The following is a 22,962-nucleotide window of genomic DNA, read 5'->3' on the forward strand; positions in this document are numbered from 1 at the left end:
TGAGATTAGAAAGGGTTCCAATGCTCTGGAAGACATCTTGCCTGGTGCCAGTACCCAAAAAGGGGCACGCTAAAGTCTTGAATGACTACAGACCAGTGGCACTGACATCACACCTGATGAAAACTCTGGAAAGGCTTGTACTGGACCACCTCAGAACCCTGGTGAGTACAGCACTGGACCCCCTGCAGTTTGCCTACCGGTCACACTTGGGAGTGGAGGATGCAGTCATCTATCTGCTACACAGAGCTAACTCTCACCTGGAGAAGACGGGGAGCATTATGAGAGTTATGTTCTTTGACTTCTCCAGTGCCTTTAACACCATCCATCCCCCATTACTGAGAGATAAGCTATGGGCAGCGCAGGTGAACACTCACCTGGTGTCCTGGATTATAGACTATCTGACCTGCAGGCTACAGAGCTGTGTGTCCGAACAGGTTGTTAGCAGTACTGGGGCTCCACAGGGGACTGTCCTTGCTCCATTCCTGTTCACCTTTTACACCTCTGACTTCAGGTACAACTCTGAGACATGTCATCTGCAGAAGTTTTCGGATGACTCTGCAATTGTGGGGTGTATTAGAGAGGGGAGGTAGGAGGAATATAGGAGCTTGATTACCAACTTTGTGGAGTGGTGTCATCTTAACCATCTCCAGCTTAACACCAGCAAGACCAAAGAAATGATCTTAGACTTCCGAAGGAATAAGTCTCCGCTGAACCCTGTTTCCATCCAGGGTGAGGACATAGAGGGGGTACAGTCCTACAAGTACTTAGGGGTACACCTGGATGATAAGCTGGAGTGGTCTGGTAACACTGACGCCCTGTACAAGAAAGGTCAGAGCTGACTCTATTTCCTTAGGAGTCACAGGTCCTTTGGTGTGTGTGGAACACTGCTACACATTTTTTATGAAGTGGTGGCAGCAGCCATCTTCTACGCTGTTGTGTGCTGGGGCAGCAGCATCATGACAAGAGATGTAAATAGGCTCAATAAACTTATCAAAAAGGCTGGCTCTGTGTTGGGGATGAGCCTTGACCCCCTGGAGGTGGTGGCTGAGAGGAGAATGCTGACCAAGCTCACAGCCATCATGAACAACACCTCTCATCCACTTCATGGGACTGTTACTGGGCAGCGGAGCACTTTTAGCAACAGACTGTTCCAGCTACTGTGTTCAAGGGAACATTTCCGCAGGTCTTTCCTCCCGGCGGCTGTCAGGGTGTATAACGCTGCCCTAGGCTTGGACTGTTAGCCCTTCATTTGCTCGTCTATGGACAGCATGTTTGCTCCATTGTACTTTTTGGACAATCAGTCTGTATAAACCTATGCACATTTTGCACATATTTTATTGTTTCTACAGAGACTATGATCATCACATTTTGCACACACGTATGTATTTATTTATTTTATATTTATTTTGTTGTCTTCTGTTTTTATAACTATTCTGATGTCTGTTTTTGTTTGTCTTGGGCTGGACTGCTGTAACACATCAATTTCCCTATGGGATTAATAAAGTCTTATCTATCTATCTAGTATCCATAATATTTGCTATTTTAGTTTTTCAAAGATATGTTTATTTGTTAAAAGAAAACTCGTGGCGACAGAAGGATTTGACCCGCGGACCTCAGGCTTATAAGGCACACACTTAAGCCTTCACGCCACAGACGTAGTCACGTGGGAAGCAGTGAAACACAAGCACACATATCCATAGAAAGTGTCCTATACTACTATTTGAGCTACAGTACATGAATATAATTATAGTTATTCATTTCTTTAGATATGCAATTCCATATTATATTCCCTATTAATCAAATTCTAGAAGTATGCTTTTGTTTACTCCAATAACAAGCGTATTCGCAGAAAAGGTTAAAACATTTTAACTTTTCACAAAGTACTGTATATAAACTTAAAATGGTCAGAAGGAGCATGTAGAAACGTTGCTGAAATAACCACATGTAAGACTTTGAATCTTAAAATGTTTAGGAAGAAAGTGGAATACTGGTGTGTATTTTTTCTTTAAAATACCAATATCAGCCATATACGGTTTACATAATATGTTTATGTTCCTAAATTAATATCGTTTATGACCATCAGACACGTTATGCTCCTCTTCTTTTTATGCTCAACTACTAAAATTTTCCTTTAGTTGTAAAATTCCATGTAAATATTCATATATACTTAGCAGATTAAAACGTGCACAGTAAAGAGATTAAATTATTACATATTTTCACCAACAACCAATGCACCACGAGTGCCCCTGCCGGTCATTTTGCCCAGCCTATCACGTGGTATAACGCAGTGGCTTGTGGGCAGTTGCATGCGGTATGGGTTTGTACCGCGCATTTTGAATGGCTGCATCTGTATGTGTTGCAGATGTACAACTTGTTCTTCCAGTGATGGCCACATGGAATACTAGCATCTGATTTACACAGCAGACACCTTGTTGATCGACTATTTTGATGACTAATAGTTGGATGCTAATTATTATAATGAATTTCTTTGTATTTTATATATCTTGTTAATATATTATCACCACATATTTAAAGGCATAAATTTGTACTGGAAAATAAAATCACTTTCAGTTTGTTTGCATATATAGCACGTGTCAGCTTAAAAATGTAGTAAACCCTAAAATGATTCACTTTGAGTTTTTTCCAAGTTATTTGCTTATCTTATTTGAATCCTAGTTTCAGTGGATTCGATTTTACACTGACTGCATTTTGCGTTGCATATCAAAATTAAATACTACCTGCTTTATTTTCACAGTGTAAGTATTTATTTTGAGTCAGATTTTAATGGTTTTAATTTACTAATTACTGAAACATAACCACTGTTCTGCCTGTTAGTAAGATTTGAAGAAACAAATTTGAGTTGCATGAACAGGGATTAGAAGCTGGATTTTATTGTTAAATATTGAATGACATCTATTAAGATAAATCATTTATAAATAATTTAGCATGTATTGTAAATGGAGTTACTATGTGTATGTCAGACCCCCTGATGTCACATGAACTATGTGAGGAGGGCTGTGAGTAAATAAATAATATCACTCTTTTAGGCTGTTGTCTAATACCATAAAATATTCAGCTATTTGGATGATTGAATTTAATGCTAAATTAAAGTATTTGAGATGAAGTGCCCTATAAATTTGATTAGATGTATAATGTGCATACAGGAATATAAAACGAAGGAAATCATGGAAGCAATGTTAATGAATTTCTACACTTGTAAACATTTAATGGGTATAGAAACATTACACTGCATAGATGATATAATCCAACACACATGTTTTGTGTAACTTTTTAAAATATTCCTCAAAGATTTTATAGCTACCATGAATCATAGAGGTAATTATATGCCACTCAGAGGTATTTATGCCATGACACAGTGATGGTGTAACTATATACAGATGTCCAAACATTCAGTACCAGGAATGGAAAGGGGAATCTACCTATCTTTGTTAGAAGCTAATGTGTTTACATTATTTGAACTTAAAACATGCACATAAAATGTATGGTTTATTGAAATTGAGTGGAAAAGAAAGCTTTGCATACCACTTATGATTGCACACATGGATGAAGATGCCTTTCAATAGCTACAATGAGAGATTAAGCAATTAGGAAGGTTCACATTCATTACTTAGCTCTCATTAACATGTTGTGACATCTCAGTTTGCAGACCAATGGAAAGTGGCGACATTGCTTAGGCAATTTGTAAAATTAGTAAAGCAGAATTTGGCATTAGTTCAGGCCACATGGCCAAGGAGATACCAGCTTGGTGTCACAACTGTAATTTGTAACTTCAAATGTAAAATAATGGGTTTGAAAAATAGCTATGGAACCAAATGTGTCAACCTGTATTATTCAATAAAGCAAGCTTTGCGTCTGGAATATTAGTATAATGCCCCTGTAAGCTTCAAATATCGGAAAGTCACATGCAGATTTTTGCTGCACAAGGCTGAAATGATTATGAAAGGGATCCAAGTCTAATGTGTTCTTAATTAACTGTTCAGATTGTGTCTGTTTTTGTTCATGTGTGCTCGGTGATAATGTTTAAGTTGCCAAAAAAATATCAAAGTAATCATGGATACACATGTTCCAGGCTAATGCTCTCATAAACAGATTCTAAAGTCTTCTGCAGGAATATTACTTCCTATCCACTACCAACCAGTGGTGCCTAGCTCCTTGATAGGTTGCTCCTCTGAAGTAGCCAGTGCCTGTAAAGATACTGCTTTAATTTGAAGATAGGAACTCAAAAGTTGTTGAGTTGTCTTAGCAGAAAAACCTAAAAATGCTCTGAAAAAAAACTTGTGAAAAAAGTAGTAGTTGAAACCAAAAAGTCGTTATTAATGGAATATTTACATGAGCTAAAAAGTATCACATATTTGGAAAAATAAATTGCTATTATGTGCCTTTGCAGGTCATAGTAATATATTGAGATGCAGCACCCCAACTTTGAAACCAGACATCCACTGCAATCAGATGATCAAGAAAGAGGTATTGATCCACTACAGAAGTACAACAGAAGTAAAGGTGAGTGTTGCCTTACTAAAGAATAGTTTCCATTAAGATTTTAGCCAAGAGTCACAATTTTATTAACAATAGCACAAAATAAAGTCTGGCTCTGCATAAACCAGATTATATATATATAATAACTACATTAAGCTACTGAAAAGATTTCCATATTCATGGATTTGAGTGGAAAACCCTACATGCTTTTTATAATCTGGAATTATAGTGTAATTCCAGATGTCAGCAATTGAGAACATAAGCAATTACAACCTTTCAGTGAAATCTAATCCATCCAGATAAAAAACAAGGAGAACACTTATGGAAAAATGGACCTGCCTCCAGAGAAAAATTGTCATCAAATGCATCCCATTCTCCCCATTTGTTTGCAAATGTCTTTTTTATGAGATGAAGACAAGTTTGGAAGGATGCTGACATTCGTTGGGGCATTTCTTTATTTGCAAATAGGGTTTGAGTCCATCCATTGTTTTTGAGCTGTCATGAAACATCTGAGTAAAGAAGGAATTGCTTGGTTTGGAGGTGACACTCATGAACACAGTGTTTATATCCTTAAATGAGTTTCAACAGACATCTGGAGTTTTTCTGTATTTACGAATAATCCATATGATTCAAGTAGATCTGTTCTTTTTTCTCTTTGCAAATATATTGAGGAAATAACAAAAAAGTGAGGGGTAAGTTTGACAGTTGACTTTTAATACTCCCAAATGGTTTACTAGAGGGAGGGCTTTTGAGTAAGATTCATTTTTGTGTTTTCTAGTATAGATTTTGCAAATGTGTGATTTTTTTTTCGTAATGTTTTCTATTTCCATATTTTACTGCTTTCTTTTAGTATGGTGCTGAGCGTCTGGTATATTCTACCATTTTCCTCATTTAACGCGCCTTTTAAAAATGCATGAACAACTGCAAATGTCAAATTGATAAAGGAAATGAAGATTCAAATTTTGTAACTTGTGTATCCTTTTGTGTAAAATATCTAGTGGAATGAAAAGACAATCAAGTTTCAAAGGATATTCCAATTCAATTAATTAAATTAAGTGTCAGAATGCCTCAATTTACTTTAACATTTCCTTGTTGAAGTCTCAATGTGACTAATGACACATTTTTAAATGATTCATTTTCTTGTTCTCCAGGGTATTTATCACATTTTCTTGCAAAGAAATGTAGCGTTTGACTGAGGAACATTAATTTAAATACTTATTTTCTCTAGTGTGTGTATTTTTCAAGTTGCTTGTGAAATAAAGTGGTATTTACCAATGTCAAGATCCAGTATATATGAGTGAGTGTGTGTACTTGTTGTAGCTTTTGTAGACAGTACGTGACTAGGAGAGGAAAACATGCGCTGCCTGCTACATGGTGTTTGGTTGTCTTTCTCTGTATAAAAATTCAACAGAACTCAAAATGGACTACAATAAGAAGCAGTTCCTTCCTTGCATTTTTTAATCTAACAACAAAGAATTAAAAGCACACTTAGAACCTGTGTGATGTTTCTGAATAAGAAGAAAGCATGAAGTAAACATATTTTGGACATTGCATATTTGTAAAGGAACAAGTCATAGGTTTATTCCATGCTGAAAAGAGAAGAAAGAAAGCACAACATTTTGGCTGTGGAGCATTCTCCGGGTGTAAGCAGTGTAAGAAGGCTCCACAGCCGAAACGTTGTGTTTTCTTTAAATAATAATAATTGCTTACACTTATATAGCTCTTTTCTGGATACTCCACTCTAAGTGCTATACCAGTAATGGGGACTCCCCTCCACCACCAATGTGCAGCATCCACCTGGATGATGCGACGGCAGCCATAGTCTGCCAGAACGCTCACCACACATCAGCTATCAGTGGGGAGGAGAACAGAGTACTGAAGCCAATTCATACTTTCTTCTCTTTACAGCATGGAATAAACCTGTTACTTGTTCCTTTGCAGCCTACACATGCTGATGCAGCTACCCACCTGAATTATATATTTGTATTTGTAATTTAGAACCCAATCTTTAATACTAAGATATTTTTCATTTTTAAAGCACCATTTCAAACCTGCAGATACTGTACGCAGTGTTGAAAGAAAAACACAATAAAATATAAAAGAAAAAGTTAAACAAGAACATACAAGATAAACTGTAGGGCAGTCAGACACAGGTCCTAGTAAAAAGGTGAGTTTTGAAGTTACATTTGTAGAGAGTACATTAATTTGTATGAAGTGGAGTCAGAGGGAAAGACATTCCATAACAAAGGAGAAAAAGCACATTCGCCAAAAATCCGAGGTTTAGTCCTGGTACAGTGAGCAAAAGACTAACTGAACATAACCTTCTAGAGGAGTTCAGAAATGTATGATGGAGCCAGATTATTTTAAATCCTTAAAAATCAATAACAATATCTTGAATTGAATATGTGAATTTAGTATTAACAATATCCTTAATAGCTTATAGATAATAATAATAAAAAAACAGAATTCATATATGCGTCACATTTCGAAATACATGATTGTGTGGACACGTTAGAATCCAGAAACAGTTGATAACAGTTGGAATCCTCCATGTTCCCTCCAATGACATTGCTGGATCCTGACCTGTCTTGATATGATTTATATCATATGGAGTTTTGATCCATAGTACCTGTGGAAGGACAATAGAGGCTTGGTGTGCTGCTCCTGTTGCATTCTGGGCCATGTTGTGTGGCATTTCCATTGTAGCTGTTTGACTGCATTTTCGGGTCTTTGAATGGAAATCTTAGAATACCACTGGGATGTAGTTAGTTTTGTCTTTGTGTTGCATTTTTTGTGTTTGGGGAAAATACAATTTCTGCTTGACTTATTGCTTTAATATAGTTTAGTTCCTAATTTAAGATGTGATAATTCTGCCCTTTTTTCCTCTCCTGAAGACCACTCTCATAACAGTAGGTGACTTCTCACGTACAGAATCACATCTGTGGAACTGCCCCATATTCATTAGAGAGTCTGTGGCTGTCAGCATTTGCAAACCTCACTCAATGTGATCTTAAGGATTTTCTCACTAAAGATTTAATGTATTTAATTTTTATATTGGTTTAACTTTTTCTTTTATTTTTCACGGTTTTTACCATTTTTTGTATTGTAGCTATTACAATACCTTGTAAATGAAACATAGAGCTATTTTGTTGAAGCTTGTTATGTGTACATTTGAATTTCAGTAGGACCTTCATGTAGCCAATGACATTTGCAGCAGTCTTTTACTGTAGGTGAAAGGTGCAATGTAACTGTCAATCAGTGAAACACATACCCCATGAGGTTCAAAGTGAATAGCTTGACTACAACAAAATCAGATGCTGCTTTGAGATAATGCAAGGCCATTTTCCTAGCCACAGAGTTAGTCCAGCTTGTCTGACCTGGGAAGAAGCCTGGTGTGAGATAACAATCATTAATTGTAGTGGCTGTGCATTTGAAAGGGTTTTTGAACCCCTTAGGATTTTCACATATTTCATATTTGAAACCTAAAATGTAATAACAAGTATGGTCCTAAGATTTCAAATACAGTCTTAAATGTGGTTTTAGGTCTTAATCTAAGCCGTAATAATAGATAATGGTAACTGGATTAAACAAATTACATGATACTCTTTCAATGTTTCTTTATCCTCAAATGATGCAGCATTCAATATCCATGTCCGACAAAGTTTGTGAACCATTAAATTCAGTAACCGGTGGCAGCTCCTTAAGCAGTAATGACTCCAACTAAACATTTCCTGTAACTGTTGATTCTGTAACGGTGGGATTTAGGTCTGGACTTGATCTACGCCAAACATACAGTTTCTTCTTCTGAAGCCATTCTTTTGTAAAACTTCTTTTAAGTTTAAGATTGTTGTCTTGCTGCAAGACCTACTTTCGGACCAGATTCAGGTCACAGACATTGGTTTTTCACACAGTGCCAGCTGATGTTGGATAACTTTGTTCATTAAATGAAATAAGACAAAATGTGTTATTTGTTCACTCGGGTTCCCTTCATCTAATATTAGATCTTGGTTGAAGACCTGAAAACATTCAGTGTCAAACATTTGCAATAATAGAGGAAATCAGAAAGGAAGCAAATACTTTTTCACAGCACTGTATAAGATTCTCTAGAATCTTCTGCTACTATACAGAATTCATGGTTCTGTCAATGTGGCAAGACATCCAGATCCTGAGGCAGCAAACTAGCCCGGAACCTTCATAGTCCCAAAACCATGCTTGACGATTGAGATGGTTCTTCAGTTTTAAAGCAGTTTTTGTTTTTTTTCCAAATAGTTTCTCATTGAGGCCTACCAATGTTCAAAAGAGTTCTGCCTTTGACTCATCTGTCCAGAGAACGTTGTTCCAGAAGCCCTGTGGGCAGCAATGTTCTTTTTGTAGATCAGTTGTTTTCTCTCTTGCTGTCCTTCCATGAACACAATTCTTGTTCAGTTATTTTCTGATAGTTGAGTCAGACACAGTCACATTAGCCAAGGTGGGAGTGCCCTGAAGTTCCTTGGGTTTTACTCTGAGGTTCTTTATAACTTCCTTGATGATTTCTGGTTTGTTCTGACAGAGGTTTTGGTAGGATGGCTGCTTCTGGGTAGAGTGACTGTGGTCTTGTGCTTTTTCAGTAGTAGACAATCTGACAGAGGATTGGTGGCACACAAACTAGAAATAGTTTTGTAACCCTTTTACGGATTGATGAGCATCAAAATCTCTTTTTCTTAGGTCGTCAGAGATTTCCTTAGATTGTACCAAGACTTGTTTTAACACACTTGTATGATGAAGATTACAATATTTCTGATCTTAATATAGAGTGAGGCCTTCCAAACACAGCCCCAGGTTGAATAATTCAGACACCTGATTCTAATTTATTTCCTTAATTGAGCTAATAAAACTAGAGGTTTGCTTACTTTTTCCCCTGTACCTTAGTTACTCATTGTTTCATACATCATTTGGTTTCAGGAGACACGGAATCGGTTGGTGTAAACCGGTGTAGAGTATTTATGTTCTTCACATGTTTGCATGGGTTTCCTCTGGGTGCCTTGATTTCTCCTGCAGGCTAATGACATACAAATAGGTTAATTGGCTTCTGGGAGAATTGGCCCTAGTGTGAGAGTGTGCCTATCTATGTCAGCATGTGCCCTGCGATGGACTGGCATCCCATGCAGAGCCTGTCATGGTACAACTATGAAATTTCAGTATTTATCTCTAGGATTCATTACAAACGTTTTCTCAGCATTTTAAGATGTGGATTTAAAAGTTCTCATTATTGTGATTGTATGACAAGGCATCAAAATCAGGATAGGTGATACAAGTCTGGATCAATGTTTATGCACCTTACTGAGAATATAATATGTGCAAAACATTGACAGTTCTGAAAAGTATAATACTGAGACCATGAGTATGTAATTTTTGATTACAGTATGTCTGTTTACCTGTGTTCACAATTAAAGGTTGGCATTTTGAGGGCCTTAAAAGAATTTTAAGATATTTCTAGAGCTTGTTCCATTTTGTTAAATAGTTCTCTTGGAATTCCTGTATATTATTTTTTTCAGTTTCTTGATACTTGATGGCTAAAATTATGCATCTGATGCAAAACCAGTTTTCCTGATGTCTTTGTCAATGACATATTAGACAGGCAAAACTTTCAGATGTGAGAATTAGTTGTTTTTATACTGGAAAACTCACCATACAGGTGTGAGTTTTAAAATAGTTCTTTAAACTAACTTCGAGTTAATTACATTACTAGAATATGTTTGTTAATATTATGTTTTCATTTGCACAATTTTGCATGCAACTGAAATCACATTTGACCTCAGTATTACAGGACCTCAATTATGGAAATATTTTGGCATGTCAAGATTAATTCATTTAAAAACCAAGAATATCTTTTTACTGACTGATTAACATCTTCATTATCAGCTTACATTTTCACTGTCAAATGACCATTCTTTGATAAAGAAAAATGTCTTTTATGTGATTTGTTTCACAGGTTTGACTGTTTGAAAAGGCAAAGACTAAAATTGTGCCCTTAAACAGCAAATAAGTCTGGTGTGAATTGTTCTCTTGCTAGAGACGTTTTTTTGAATCAAGCCATGTTCTGCAGCTTTACAGTGTGGGAGGATGGTTACTAGGAGAAAAACAGGAAAAAAAAAATATGTTCCATGTTGGTAATAAACAAATCGTGATACCTGTATTTGAAAGCTAATCCTGAGATAACATTTATAGCTTTCTCGTTTATATTTAAGAAATAAACAAAAAAGTTGCAAACAGGTGTTATGTGCAGTCTGATAAAAAGCTAAAGTTAATGTGGTTCAGAATAGAAAAGCATAATTATACTGTGCTGGATTTTGAAAAACCAGAGATTTTTGCATTTTAATTAGGCCAGGTATTTTTTTATTGATTTTACTGTTATTACACTTTGATCCATCATTAATCATTCATATTTATGGTCAACCATTTAATGTTATGCACACCTGTATTATTGTTTTTTTTGTCTGTTGTGCTGCGTTTTGTAGATCTTAATATGCGTTAGTTGAAATAGCTTCTGGTAATAGTTTATTCCTAGCTAGTGTTGTATTATAGAGCAGATATTTTGTGTTATCTACATAATTCATGGGGAGTACAATCTGCAGCAGGCATTTCAGAATTCAGTAGCTCTGTGATGGCTTATTGTACACAACATACTGTGAACATCACATTTTCTTGTAGCCTTTTTAGGGACAAATGAAGCAGCCTGAGCAAAATGGTTGTGGTACTTAACCTCAGATGAGGCTCTAACTCAATTTATGTAAAATCTGTTTTTTTTTTCCATTAGTTCCCTATTAGCTATGATAGATTTGAGTAATACAGAAAATAGTGATAACTCTTAACTCATTGGGTGAACTAAATGCCAGTCACTGTTTGTGTCATCATTTCTAATATGACTCTCTGTCTACACTGAGCTTTTCGCTGACCCCCTGAGAAAATTCTAAATTGGTCCTTTTCTGTTCTTATCATTAGGTAATGTAGATTTAATTTCTCTTTGTTTTAAATTCCCCAAAGTTGCACTCTGTGCATTGTTATTAATTTTTTTACTTTAAACGCAAACCTTAGGGCTCGTGGCTTTATAGACTAGTGCTCCCATGGTTCTCTTTCAGGGTTAGCCTCATTTCATATTCTCAGCTTCCTGTGAGCAGTGAAGAAATCCTTTTCAAAGCTTTCTGCTCTCAGTGACCTCAACTGACTTTTTACTGTGGCTGCTGATATACTACTGTAAGGTGTTTTCCAGGAACAAACCTTTCCATCTGATTCTGAGGTTATGTTGGTTTGGGAAGTTTTTTCTGACTCCTCTTTGTTCCAAACAACTATTTTCTTTCGTTTCTAGACATGATGAAGTCGCTGAGTCCACACCTTTGCTTGCAAACCAGACACCCACATTCTGTCTGGCAGATTGGTTCACTAGATAGATGGTGCCGATGTAATCAGAGTTTTTGCCTGCAGTACTGATAGCATCAGCAAAGTTTCAACTCACTCTTCTTGTGTTTACGTGTACATCCTCTTAACCAGATGCAAAGACCATAGATATCCTAAAGTTTTTGTTTCTTGGACATAAACATACAAACTGTTATGCAGTGCACCTGTAGTCATTTTTTGGGGATTTCAGGAATGAATCTTTGACATGAACAAACCCAAGTGGAGGTGGCAAGGGCCACCTAACACAGCACTTGAAGTTCTGCCAGAATTATCAGTTAACAATTAACAAATTGCAATAATTTATGATTAAAAAACAATTCTGCATTCTGCGTTCTGGACACACATGAGCTAAAGAACTAAACTAACAAAAGCACAGTTTTTAATGTTTCTCTAAAGGTTAAAACATAAACTGTCCAAAGATGATAGCACTTGCAGTAATCTCCTCTTTCATGGTTTTAAATATTTCTTTTTTACTCATATTTTGACCTTTTTCCAGTATAATTTAAATTTTGTTTACAGGATTTGCATACTGACCAGCAGATGTCTGTGTATGTTGACTAAGAAACTCTTTCCTCCTGTTTTAGTACACCATCGCATCTTAAATTGTATAGGACATTGACTGTACTCTGTTTTGCAGAACTGCAGCAAGTCATTTAATCAATTTAATATTGCAGTATGTTATCATTGAGAACAAAAATTCAGAACTAGTATTAATATATCAAATTTTTCAGAAGGGTAAATTTGTTTTAGATACAATAAAATATGTTGTTGAGATTTGTATGTTTTTAGTGAGTCTTTTTCAACAGTTACATAAAACATACCAGGTGTAGACTAGAACGTTCTTTGTGGTATATGCCTGTATATAGTATAAGTCAGTTCTTAGTCTTTTCATGCCTTTTCATGCCATCCACCTTTCTTTTTCACATCGGACCAATTAAAATAGTATTCTTATCTCTGAGTTGTGGATTCAAATGTGGGACGCTGCTATTGTATTGTGAGCAAGGTACTTCACTTAAGCCGGCGTCACACTACACGACTTTTCCTAGGATTTTTAGTCGTAGCCTTCATTTACATAATCGTAAGAAAATCACAGCAAGTTGTAGATAGTCGCAGAGCATGCCCGCTACCGTCGGTTGTGTAGTGTGACACCTCCAGCGACTCAGTCATAGTGCTCTTAACAGCCCCTGTGGCTCTCTGCAACACGCTGTGACAAAATGGAACTGGTTTGATTTTCTCATAGCGAGTCAAGTCTTAGGGGTGGGCTCTTGTCTCTGCGATGGTCAACAGCCAATGAGCACTCAACCAGAAGTACCATGACCAAACAAATGTAGTCGACTCGTTTTTTGGCATATCCTCTTCTTTTTTATTCTCATCACAAAGGAGTGCACAGGTTACAGTGAAGGCGACAACTACCTGCTTGTTCCCCATGTTGTTTGTTTACTTTTGTGTGGTGCTCTTTTATTCCGGTGTGCTCCATGTTGATTGGCTGCCAAAAAGAAGCGACCTCGCGGTACTTTTGCGGCGCGATACAAGATTTGGAACCGTGATGAAAAGTCGTGAGGGAATCATGTAGTCACCCCCTATGATTACTAGTTTTATAATTTGACACCCTCTAGGACAGAAAAGGCAGCGAGATTCAGCAAGTGCAGTCGTTAAATTTGGCCTGCTCTCTGACTAGAAGTTGCGTCGTGTCATGTAGTGTGACACCGGCATTAGCCTACTCTATATATGATAGGGCACAAATGTAAGTCACCTTTGATAATAGAGCTCACCAAATAAATTTGTAAGTGATGCATAAGCCCAATGTATATAGGTTTGAAATAAATAAAAATAAAATTTACAATAGTTTCATGGTATTTAATTTTAAAGATAAAACAAATTAAATAACATCTGATCATGCACATACTGTTTCCTCTGAAATTTCTCCTCCTAGATAGTTATTTCATGAACGTAATCATGTATTGCCCTCTAGAAAATCAATCTGTACCACATCAGAATTCACCATTAAATTACATATAATATAAACAAAATATTTTCAAACAAAATAATGTAAAAAAATGTACAAAAATGAGATCAGTTGTTCATCAGTTATAAAGTGCAGCAACATTTTTAATTGCAGTGCCATTTTCTGAAAGTAAGACATTGTATTTTTATTTTTAATTTGTTACATAAATCAATTATATACATATATTTATAAATTTTGTCCTCTGCTCACCAAATCTTAGTGACAGCACATTATCTATTTTACAGTTTTGGTAATCTCTTTAATTACATATGCAAGTCTATAACTATGGGCCCGGTGGATTAAACAGTGGTAACTAAAGAAGACTAATGTCTTCTGCATCATTTCTGCAAAGTGCAATGTAGCCTGTACTTGTGCCTAGCATGAACAGGTGTACCAATTTCAGTTTTGATGGAGTCCAGAGGTTTGATTGGAATGTTTTTCGCAAGCACACACCTTTTGTATTAATTGTAGATATCCTCAACTCTTGTTCTTTCTTTGAGGGGCAAAGGTGTGAGAAGGTCATTTTAAAACATGTCTAAAGTGTGAACACAAAGCAATCTGCTGTGCTGTGTCACTCATGTTAACAGGTTGTTTGAACTGCACTGAACAACATTTGCAATGTCTTGCTGTTGGTTCTGAAAGACATCTCCAGACAAAGATTCTACTCATCTTATTACACTGGAAGTACCAAGCGACATGCTCTCAATTACTATCATCATATATTATTTGTTTTTTAAGTTGAATAGTCAGTGGGCACATTCTTTGTTTCTTTAATTACATTCCAGTCCGTGAATGATTTCTCATGTTTTGCTGGGAGATGGCAAGTGCAAAATGACAGTTCAGTGCAGGCTTTAACTTTTGCTGCTGTCTTAGATTCTTGAGTTTTCAAAATTGCCTTTTGTTTAACTTTATTTATATAAACCTTTCAAGGAAAAGCTATCCTATCCCGCAGCCATATCACGCTGCAACTCACAACTGGCAACCCACTGAAGCTAAGCAGGTGTGAGCCTGGTCAGTACCTGGATGGGAGACCTCCTGGGAAAAACTAAGGTTGCTGCTGGAAGAGGTGTTAGTGGGGCCAGCAGGGGGCGCTCACCCTGTTTATTATAAAATTAAAATGTATTATATTAGGACAATATACAGAACAGAATGAGAAGCCAAGTGTTCAGCGGACCTACAACTTTATGTACTGCTCTGTCTCTTGTATTTTGTACTTGTCTGAAGTTACTACAGATGCAGCCATTCTAAGCGTGCAGTACAAACCCGTACTGCGCGCAACTACCTACGTCATACAGCGGTACGTGTTTGGCTGGCCAAAATGACCGACAGGGGCACTCGTGGTGCATTGGTCGGTAGTGAAAAGATTTAATCATTTAATCTCTTTACTGTGCATGTTTTGATCCGCTTAGTATTGAATATTTATAGGGAATTTTACAACTAAAGGGAAATTTAAGTAGCTGAGCATAAAAAGAAGAGGAGCATAACGCATCTGATGATTATAAACGATATTAATTTAGGTACATAAACATATCATGTAAACTGTATATGGCTGGTATTGGTAGTTTAAAGAAAAATACACACCAGTATTCCACTTTCTCCTTAAACATTTTAAGCATCAAAGTCTTACATGTGGTTATTTTGGAAACATTTTTACGTGCTCCTTCTGACCATATTAAGTTTATATACTTGTGAAAAGTGATAATGTTTTAACCTTTTCTGCGAATACCCTCGTTATCAAAAGCATACTTTTAGAATTTGATTAATAGGGAATATAATATGGAATCACGTATCTAAAGAAATTCATAACTATATAATTATATTCATATACTGTATCTCAAACAGTAGTATAAGACTTTCTATATTGATATGTGTACGGCTGTTTCACTGCTTTCCACGTGACTGCGGCTGTGGCGTGATGGCTTAAGCTTGTGCCTTATAAGCCTGAGGTCCGGCGTTCGACCCCAGCTGTCGCCATTAGCTTTCTTTTAACAAATAAATATTTCTTTGAAAAACTAAAATAGCAAATATTATGGACACAATATTGACATTTTTTATATTGCTAAATATCACAACATGTTTGAAGCTAAGTCATTTATTAATAACAACGAATAAGTTCAAACTGCTACTGATATTATTACTGACAATAAATATTATTGACACTATATTGAATTTGTTGGTCTTTCTAAATATCACAAAACATTCAAAGTTAAGTGATTACCATTTTTCATGAATATTTGCACTCGTTATCACAGTAAAAGAAACTCATACTTTTCAGAATTTAATTATTTACGCAATAAGTCACGAGAGGCCGTGCTATATCGTGGATATAGTCACAGTTAAAAGGTATTGTGAGGCCCGACACGATGTGGAGCAAATTAATGAGCGAATTCACAGAAAAGGTTAAAACATTATCACTTTTCACAAAGTATATAAACAATATGGTCAGAAGGAGCACGTAAAAACATTTCCAAAATAACTACATGTAAGATTTTGATGCTTAAAATGTTAATGGAGAAAGTGGAACACTGGTGTGTATTTTTTCTTTAAAATAACAATACCAGCCATATACAGTTTATGTAATATGTTTATGTTCCTAAATTAATATCTTTTATGAGCATGTGAAAGGCATGGTGAATCGGAGATTCTCAAGACCTACTTTGTATGATTGGAAACGAATGCATGATCGGATCAACGAAATGCTGTGGTGTTACTTTTTGTCAATGAAAAAATAAAGTATTTTCGTTTACAAAGACAGTTACAAAGAAAGTGGACCAGGGTAATACTTTGGGTTTACAGCTTGTCCAAGGTCATTCATTATTAATACTATTAGTAACATAAGTTTAACTCGTTCAGAGCGCCCTACATTACAAACTCCAAGCATTTCATTTTGAGCTGAAGACCCTCACACCTGAAGAAGGATTCACAGCAGAAATGTTGCAGGCTGACACGGCTACCGTGGCTGACGTGGCTAATATACTATTAGTCATATCTTCGGTAAAGACTTTGATGCATAAAATCTTTCTGCATAATTAAAATATTTATGATAAAGGTTGTGTACTTTTGTCCAACTGAGCAATCTTGCTTTTATAAAATATATCAGCTTTTTAATGTTTAATGATTAACATGCTGTAATAAACAGTTTAAAAATAAAAGTCTAAAGAGTATACAACTTAAATTCTTAATTGGATAAAGATTGTCCCTCAGCAGTGATCGGGATTCGAAACCGAGTGCTTTCTGGTGACAGCTCAGATGCTGTACATGAGAGGTTAAGCTTTATTAGCTCCATCTGGCGGTTTTACAAGGTGATTCCGGATACTATTACATATCTAATTTGCATGCGGTTAAATGCGGTATGACGTGAAAAAATGTGTCTAATGTGTGTGATAATTGTCTAATAGAATATCTATTGATATATCAGTATCTGTTGACAGATATTGCATGTGCATAATCTGGTTTTATATCATTTATTGCCTTAAACACAAAATCCTCCCAACAGGAGTATTTAATGTGTAAGATTTATGATGATCATTCTCTGTTCAGGTTCACAGTAATACAAAAGTAGTCATTTCAAATATATTGTAGTATTGAGTTGAGTCCTGTATATTATATAAGATAATTAATCTAAAATATTCAGGTTGGATTAACTGTTCCTTGTAAATTTTAAATGAGGATCAGTAAAATTAAAATAATCTAGGGATACAGTATCTCTTGTTCCATAACTATTAGGTGGACAACATTTAAACCAAGTGAATTATGAATTATGAGAAAGAAAGGGATTAGACCCAGGTCTGGAAATGACAATAGCAAAATTATGACTTATAAATAAATTTGTACAGATAATTGCAAAAGCCCTACCATACAAGGTATGTTTTTGTAAACTATTGGTTACATTTCTAGACACATTTCTGTAAGTGTCAGCAAATTAAGAAAGGTGAAAATACTCTCTGGGTAAATTTCTAAATATTTCAAGAGTGTGTGTTGTTTTTTCCTCATATAGAGACTTTCAGTATCTAACCTGAGCAATAATGTGTTTAATAAAAATTGTTAGAATGTCTCTTGCTTCCTTTAAGTATGACATTAATACTTAAATTCTATTTTTGGTTTAAAATATCAACATATATTTAGAAAGTGGTTAAATAAGGGAATGCCAGAGACTTTTGGTCTACCTAATGGATCATTTGAAGATTCTTATATTTTGAGAAGTATGTTAAAAGCTAGATAAACAGTCTGTTTTGTAATTAGTAAATCTTTTTTGCTTTCGTTTATCCAGCCCTTCACCAATAGACATAAAATAAAGCCACCAATTTCATTATTAATTTCTTGTGTTGGATTACTCATGAATAGAATATGGAGTTTATTTTTCTGAAAATCCTCTATTGTACTGTATTGTACTGCTCAAACTTTAGCATAACAATTGCTTCACATTTATTGGTGGATTTTATTACCAAATTTAAATTTGGTTGGCGTCACTTCAAGGCTTTAAGCACTGGCCAACTCAGATCACGTCGTCCCTTATAATGTTTCATGGATGGTTTACTAAATTTTTTTTCTACCGAACAGTTATAGGCAGTGATAGAGGGATTCATATTGGCATTACACATGATTTTATTTTTGAAAGGATTTTCACTTTATCACTGGAATTGGAATTGACACCTGGCTTCTGATTATAATATATTATTTTGATTTTTTTTGTTTTATGTCCTCATCTACAGATTCACTTTCTTTTCATTTGTTAGTTTTTCTAATACTTCTAAATTTTTTTAATATGTATGTTTTTAGTCTGTTTTTTCCCTTTGGTTCACAACAGAAGCTGCATAGTCTGTTCAGGAGGTGACCTTTTAAGTTATTGAAATTGAAGCTTTTTCTAGTTCCTGCTTTGATGGATGTAACTTTAAAAGTCTACATATGACGGCGCAAGCGGTGCGAGCGCAAACAGAAACGCGGTAAGAGAGCCGGGCTGCAAATAAGACTAAAAGAACAGCGGAACAGACCGCCTATACCCAGCCTGTTCCTTGCTAACGTACGGTCCCTAGACAACAAACTGGACGAAATAAAACTCAGGCTCACTACTCGCCAGGAAATAAAAGACTGTTGCACTCTTGTGTTTACGGAAACGTGGCTTCACAACAATATACCGGACCCTGCCATTCAGCTGGATGATTTTTTAACTCTCCGATCGGACAGAACAGCCGCCTCTGGTAAAAATAAAGGAGGAGGTCTGTGTATTTATGTCAACCAAGCATGGTGCAGAGATACTACAGAAATCGCGATCCACTGTTCACCCGACTTAGAATATTTAATGGTAAAATGCCGACCCTTCTACCAACCTAGGGAATTCACGTCGGTCATTATTACCGCTGTATACATACCTCCTAACGCTAATGCTAAGGAAGCAGTCAAAATGCTATCCAAAGCTATTAGTAAACAAGAATCAGCACACCCTGATGGTGTTTTTATTATTGCAGGCGATTTTAATCAGGGAAATCTGAAATCAGTTCTGCCTAGCTACAACCAACACGTTGACTGCCCCACCAGGGGAAACAACACACTTGACCTTGTTTATACTAATGTACCCGGTGCTTACAAAGCAGTACCTCACCCCCCTCTTGGACAATCTGACCACATCTCCCTGTTCCTACTCCCAGCCTACAGACGACTTCTCAAACGCACCAAGGCTCCAGTTATAACTGTAAAAACATGGACCAAAGAGGCAGAATCAATGCTTCAGGACTGTTTTGAGTGCACAGACTGGAGTGTGTTCAAAGATGCAGCCTCCCATGGATCCCACACCGATATTGACATGTATGCATCAGCAGTCACTAGCTACATCAGCAAATGTGCTGATGATGTGGTGAGCGTTAAAAAGATACGCAAACTCCCGAATCAAAAACCTTGGATGAACACTGAGATCCGCTCCCTGCTCAAAGCCCGTGATGCAGCCTTCAAATCTGGTAATGAGGAATAACTGAGAGGGGCTAGGAAAAAATTAAGAGCTGCCAAGAAACAGTACAAATCCCAGATAGAACACCACTACAACACCAACGCTAACCCACGATGCATGTGGCAAGACATACATACAAATCTGAAGCTACAAGAGCAAAACAAGCCCTGTAAGCGCTACTGACCCCTCTCTTCCAAACAAGCTTAACACCTTTTACGCACGCTTCGAAGCTCAAAACCCTGAACCGACCACCTGGACCACTGACTCCCCTGCCACCCCACCCCCCACACTATCCAAGCTAGATGTGTGGAAATCACTAAGTAGAGTGAACACACATAAAGCTGCTGGACCTGATGGTATCCCTGGCCTGGTACTCAGAACATGTGCCTGGCAGATAGCTGATGTCTGTACCGACATCTTCAACCTGTCCTTGGCCCAGGCCACTGTACCTAGCTGCTTTAAAACGACCACCATCATGCCAGTACCGAAAAAATCAGCCCCCACATGCCTGAATGACTACCGCCCTATTGCACTCACCCCCATCATAATGAAGTGCTTGAAAAACTACTTATTCCACACATTAAACCCAGCATTCCAAAAACACTTGATCCTCTCCAGTTTGCCTATCGCACAAACCGCTCCACGGAGGATGCAATCTCTATAGCTTTACACACCACACTAACCCACCTGGATAAAAGGAACACCTATACAAGAATGCTGTTCATTGACTTTAGCTCAGCATTTAACACCATCATACCCATAAAACTTTCTACCAAACTCAGGGCTCTAGGCTTAGATACAACCCTCTGCAGCTGGATCCTAGACTTCCTCACCAGCAGACCCCAGACTGTCAGGATTGGCAACCTCACCTCCAACACACTCACCCTTAACACCGGTGCCCTTCAAGGCTGTGTGCTCAGCCCACTGCTTTACTCCTTGTTCACCCACGACTGTACTACCAAGTTCAGCACAAACACCATCATCAAGTATGCGGACGATACCACAGTCGTGGGCCTGATCACTGACAAGGATGAGACTGCCTACAGGGAGGAGATAAAACAACTTGCAGACTGGTGCCGAACCAACAACCTATGTCTCAACATCAGCAAAACCAAAGAGCTGATTGTTGACTTCAGAAGACAAGGAAAAGTTCAGTCCCCCATCTACATAGAAGGGTCTGCGGTGGAGATGGTGAATAACTTCAGATTCCTAGGTGTTCACATCTCGAAGGACCTTACATGGACACTGAACACCTCCAGTCTCATCAAGAAGGCACATCCACATCCACAGATCCTCACCAACTTCTACAGATGTACGGTGGAGAGCATACTGACCAGCTGCATCACAGTCTGGTACGGCAACTGCACCGCATCTCACCGTAAGGCACTGCAGCGGGTGGTCAAAACTGCCCAACACATCATCGGCAGTGCCTTACCATCCATCCAGGAAATATACAACACCAGGAGTCTGAAAAAAGCCACCAAAATTATGTCTGACCCCACTCACCCCGGTCATAACTTGTTTTTTCCCCTACCATCTGGCAGAAGGTTCCGGTCACTCCAGTCGCACACAACTAGACTCCAAAATAGCTTCTTCCCCAGAGCTGTCAAGTTGTTGACGCCCCCAGTCCCTCCCACCATAATATGATCTCTCCTAACGTCTTCCTGTACCCACAATGACTGCACTCCCACACCACTACACACACATGTAAGCCGAAATTGTACTGTCCCCTCGATAGCCCAGTAAAACTGTACCGGTCGTAATAATATTTAATATTTATTAATTAACCATACTATTTTTAACCATACTATTTTTGCACTGTTCCAAGAATTACCTTGCACTGTTTTTGTCCTGTTATATTTTCTCTGTTTGCGGAATTTTGCACAGTTTTGATTACTTGATTACATGTTATTTATGTTATGTTATTACGTTACTGTTATTGCTATTGTGTTACTGTCTATTGTCTTATCTTCTGTCCTACTTATATAATGGACCTGAGTGACTAATGAGAAACACTTTTCATTATACTATGCACCTGTGTAAGTTTAATGACAATAAAGTTGAATTGAATTGAATATCCTCTACTTTATAAAGGGTAAAAGTACCCAAAGGTGGGACATGTATAACATCAGCATTACATTATTAGCTTATTCTGCAAATGTATTCATAGCAGTGTTGCCACCCTCTGGCCTAATTTAATAGTTTTGTGAAGCTGTGCAAAGCTGGGCCTGATCAGAACAAGAAGAACAAGAACAATCACCCACCTGGATGATGCAACGGCAGTCAAAGTGCACCACACATCAGCTGTCAATATTGATGACAACAGAGTAATGAAGCCAATTCATAAATAGTCATCAAAAAGACATTATTTTCACACCCTGCCCCATTGGAGTAATGTGTGCCACCTGTTTGCTGTTTGATTGACGAAGTTCTGGAGAAACATGTTGACGGCAGGGAGCCAAAATTGAGGGCTATAGGATATCTGAAATGGTGACAGGAATAGTTGTGGGGTCTTTTACTCATTTCTGCATTATATTTTATATGGTGATGTAGTGGTGCAAGTTATGTTGACTTTTGTGTTGTTTGCACTAACAAATAGGAGGGTGCAAGTATGAAGATGAGAAGAAAAATCCTTTAACATAAGGATGCCATGCGGCAGGTTGAGGGCAACCGTAATGCTCAGAGTATATTGAAAGTCCTTAAACCAGATAGCCAGAAAATTCAGAAGTGGTGATTTTCCGGCAGCACAATTAATGCTAGACCACACAGTGCTACAATTACAGAGCAATCAGGAAAACAATGTTGCTGTCTTGCTGTGGCTAGCTTTTTCTCCTGACCAATATCTCTGTGACTAGCTTGCCAGCGTCATCAAATGTAGACAGCTAACACATCTGCAAAGGAAGAGTGACATAGTATTCCACCGCATTCTGTGCATTAAAGCTGCAAGGATTGCAAAAATGCCCAAAGAAGTCATACTCATATCTTAACTGTGTACTATTTTAATTTTAGCAGTGTATTTCATAGTTAAAGCTGATCTAAATTATTTTATTAGAAGAGGTAGGAGTGTTGGGTAATAGTTTAAATA

At 37.2% G+C, this 22,962-nt stretch overlaps 1 protein-coding gene across 3 annotated transcripts in view; it reads left to right on the plus strand.

Moving 5' to 3' along the window:
- The window catches only part of tbc1d5 (TBC1 domain family, member 5), a 225,090-nt gene that overhangs the window by 91,235 nt on the left and 110,893 nt on the right, over positions 1–22,962 (plus strand). For 2 of the 3 annotated variants that reach the window (XM_088929043.1, XM_088929045.1), the window contains exon 3: positions 4,409–4,521. In XM_088929043.1, coding sequence (XP_088785169.1) covers positions 4,428–4,521 — 94 coding nt within the window. In that variant the 5' untranslated portion in view covers positions 4,409–4,427. Of the gene's footprint in view, positions 1–1,347; positions 1,379–4,408; positions 4,522–22,962 lie in introns of those variants that run through there. The other variant, XM_088929044.1, reaches the window with a different exon arrangement.

This window comes from Atractosteus spatula, chromosome 12 (genome assembly GCF_055471065.1).
Source record: "Atractosteus spatula isolate fAtrSpa1 chromosome 12, fAtrSpa1.hap1, whole genome shotgun sequence".
Classification (NCBI taxonomy): domain Eukaryota; kingdom Metazoa; phylum Chordata; class Actinopteri; order Semionotiformes; family Lepisosteidae; genus Atractosteus; species Atractosteus spatula.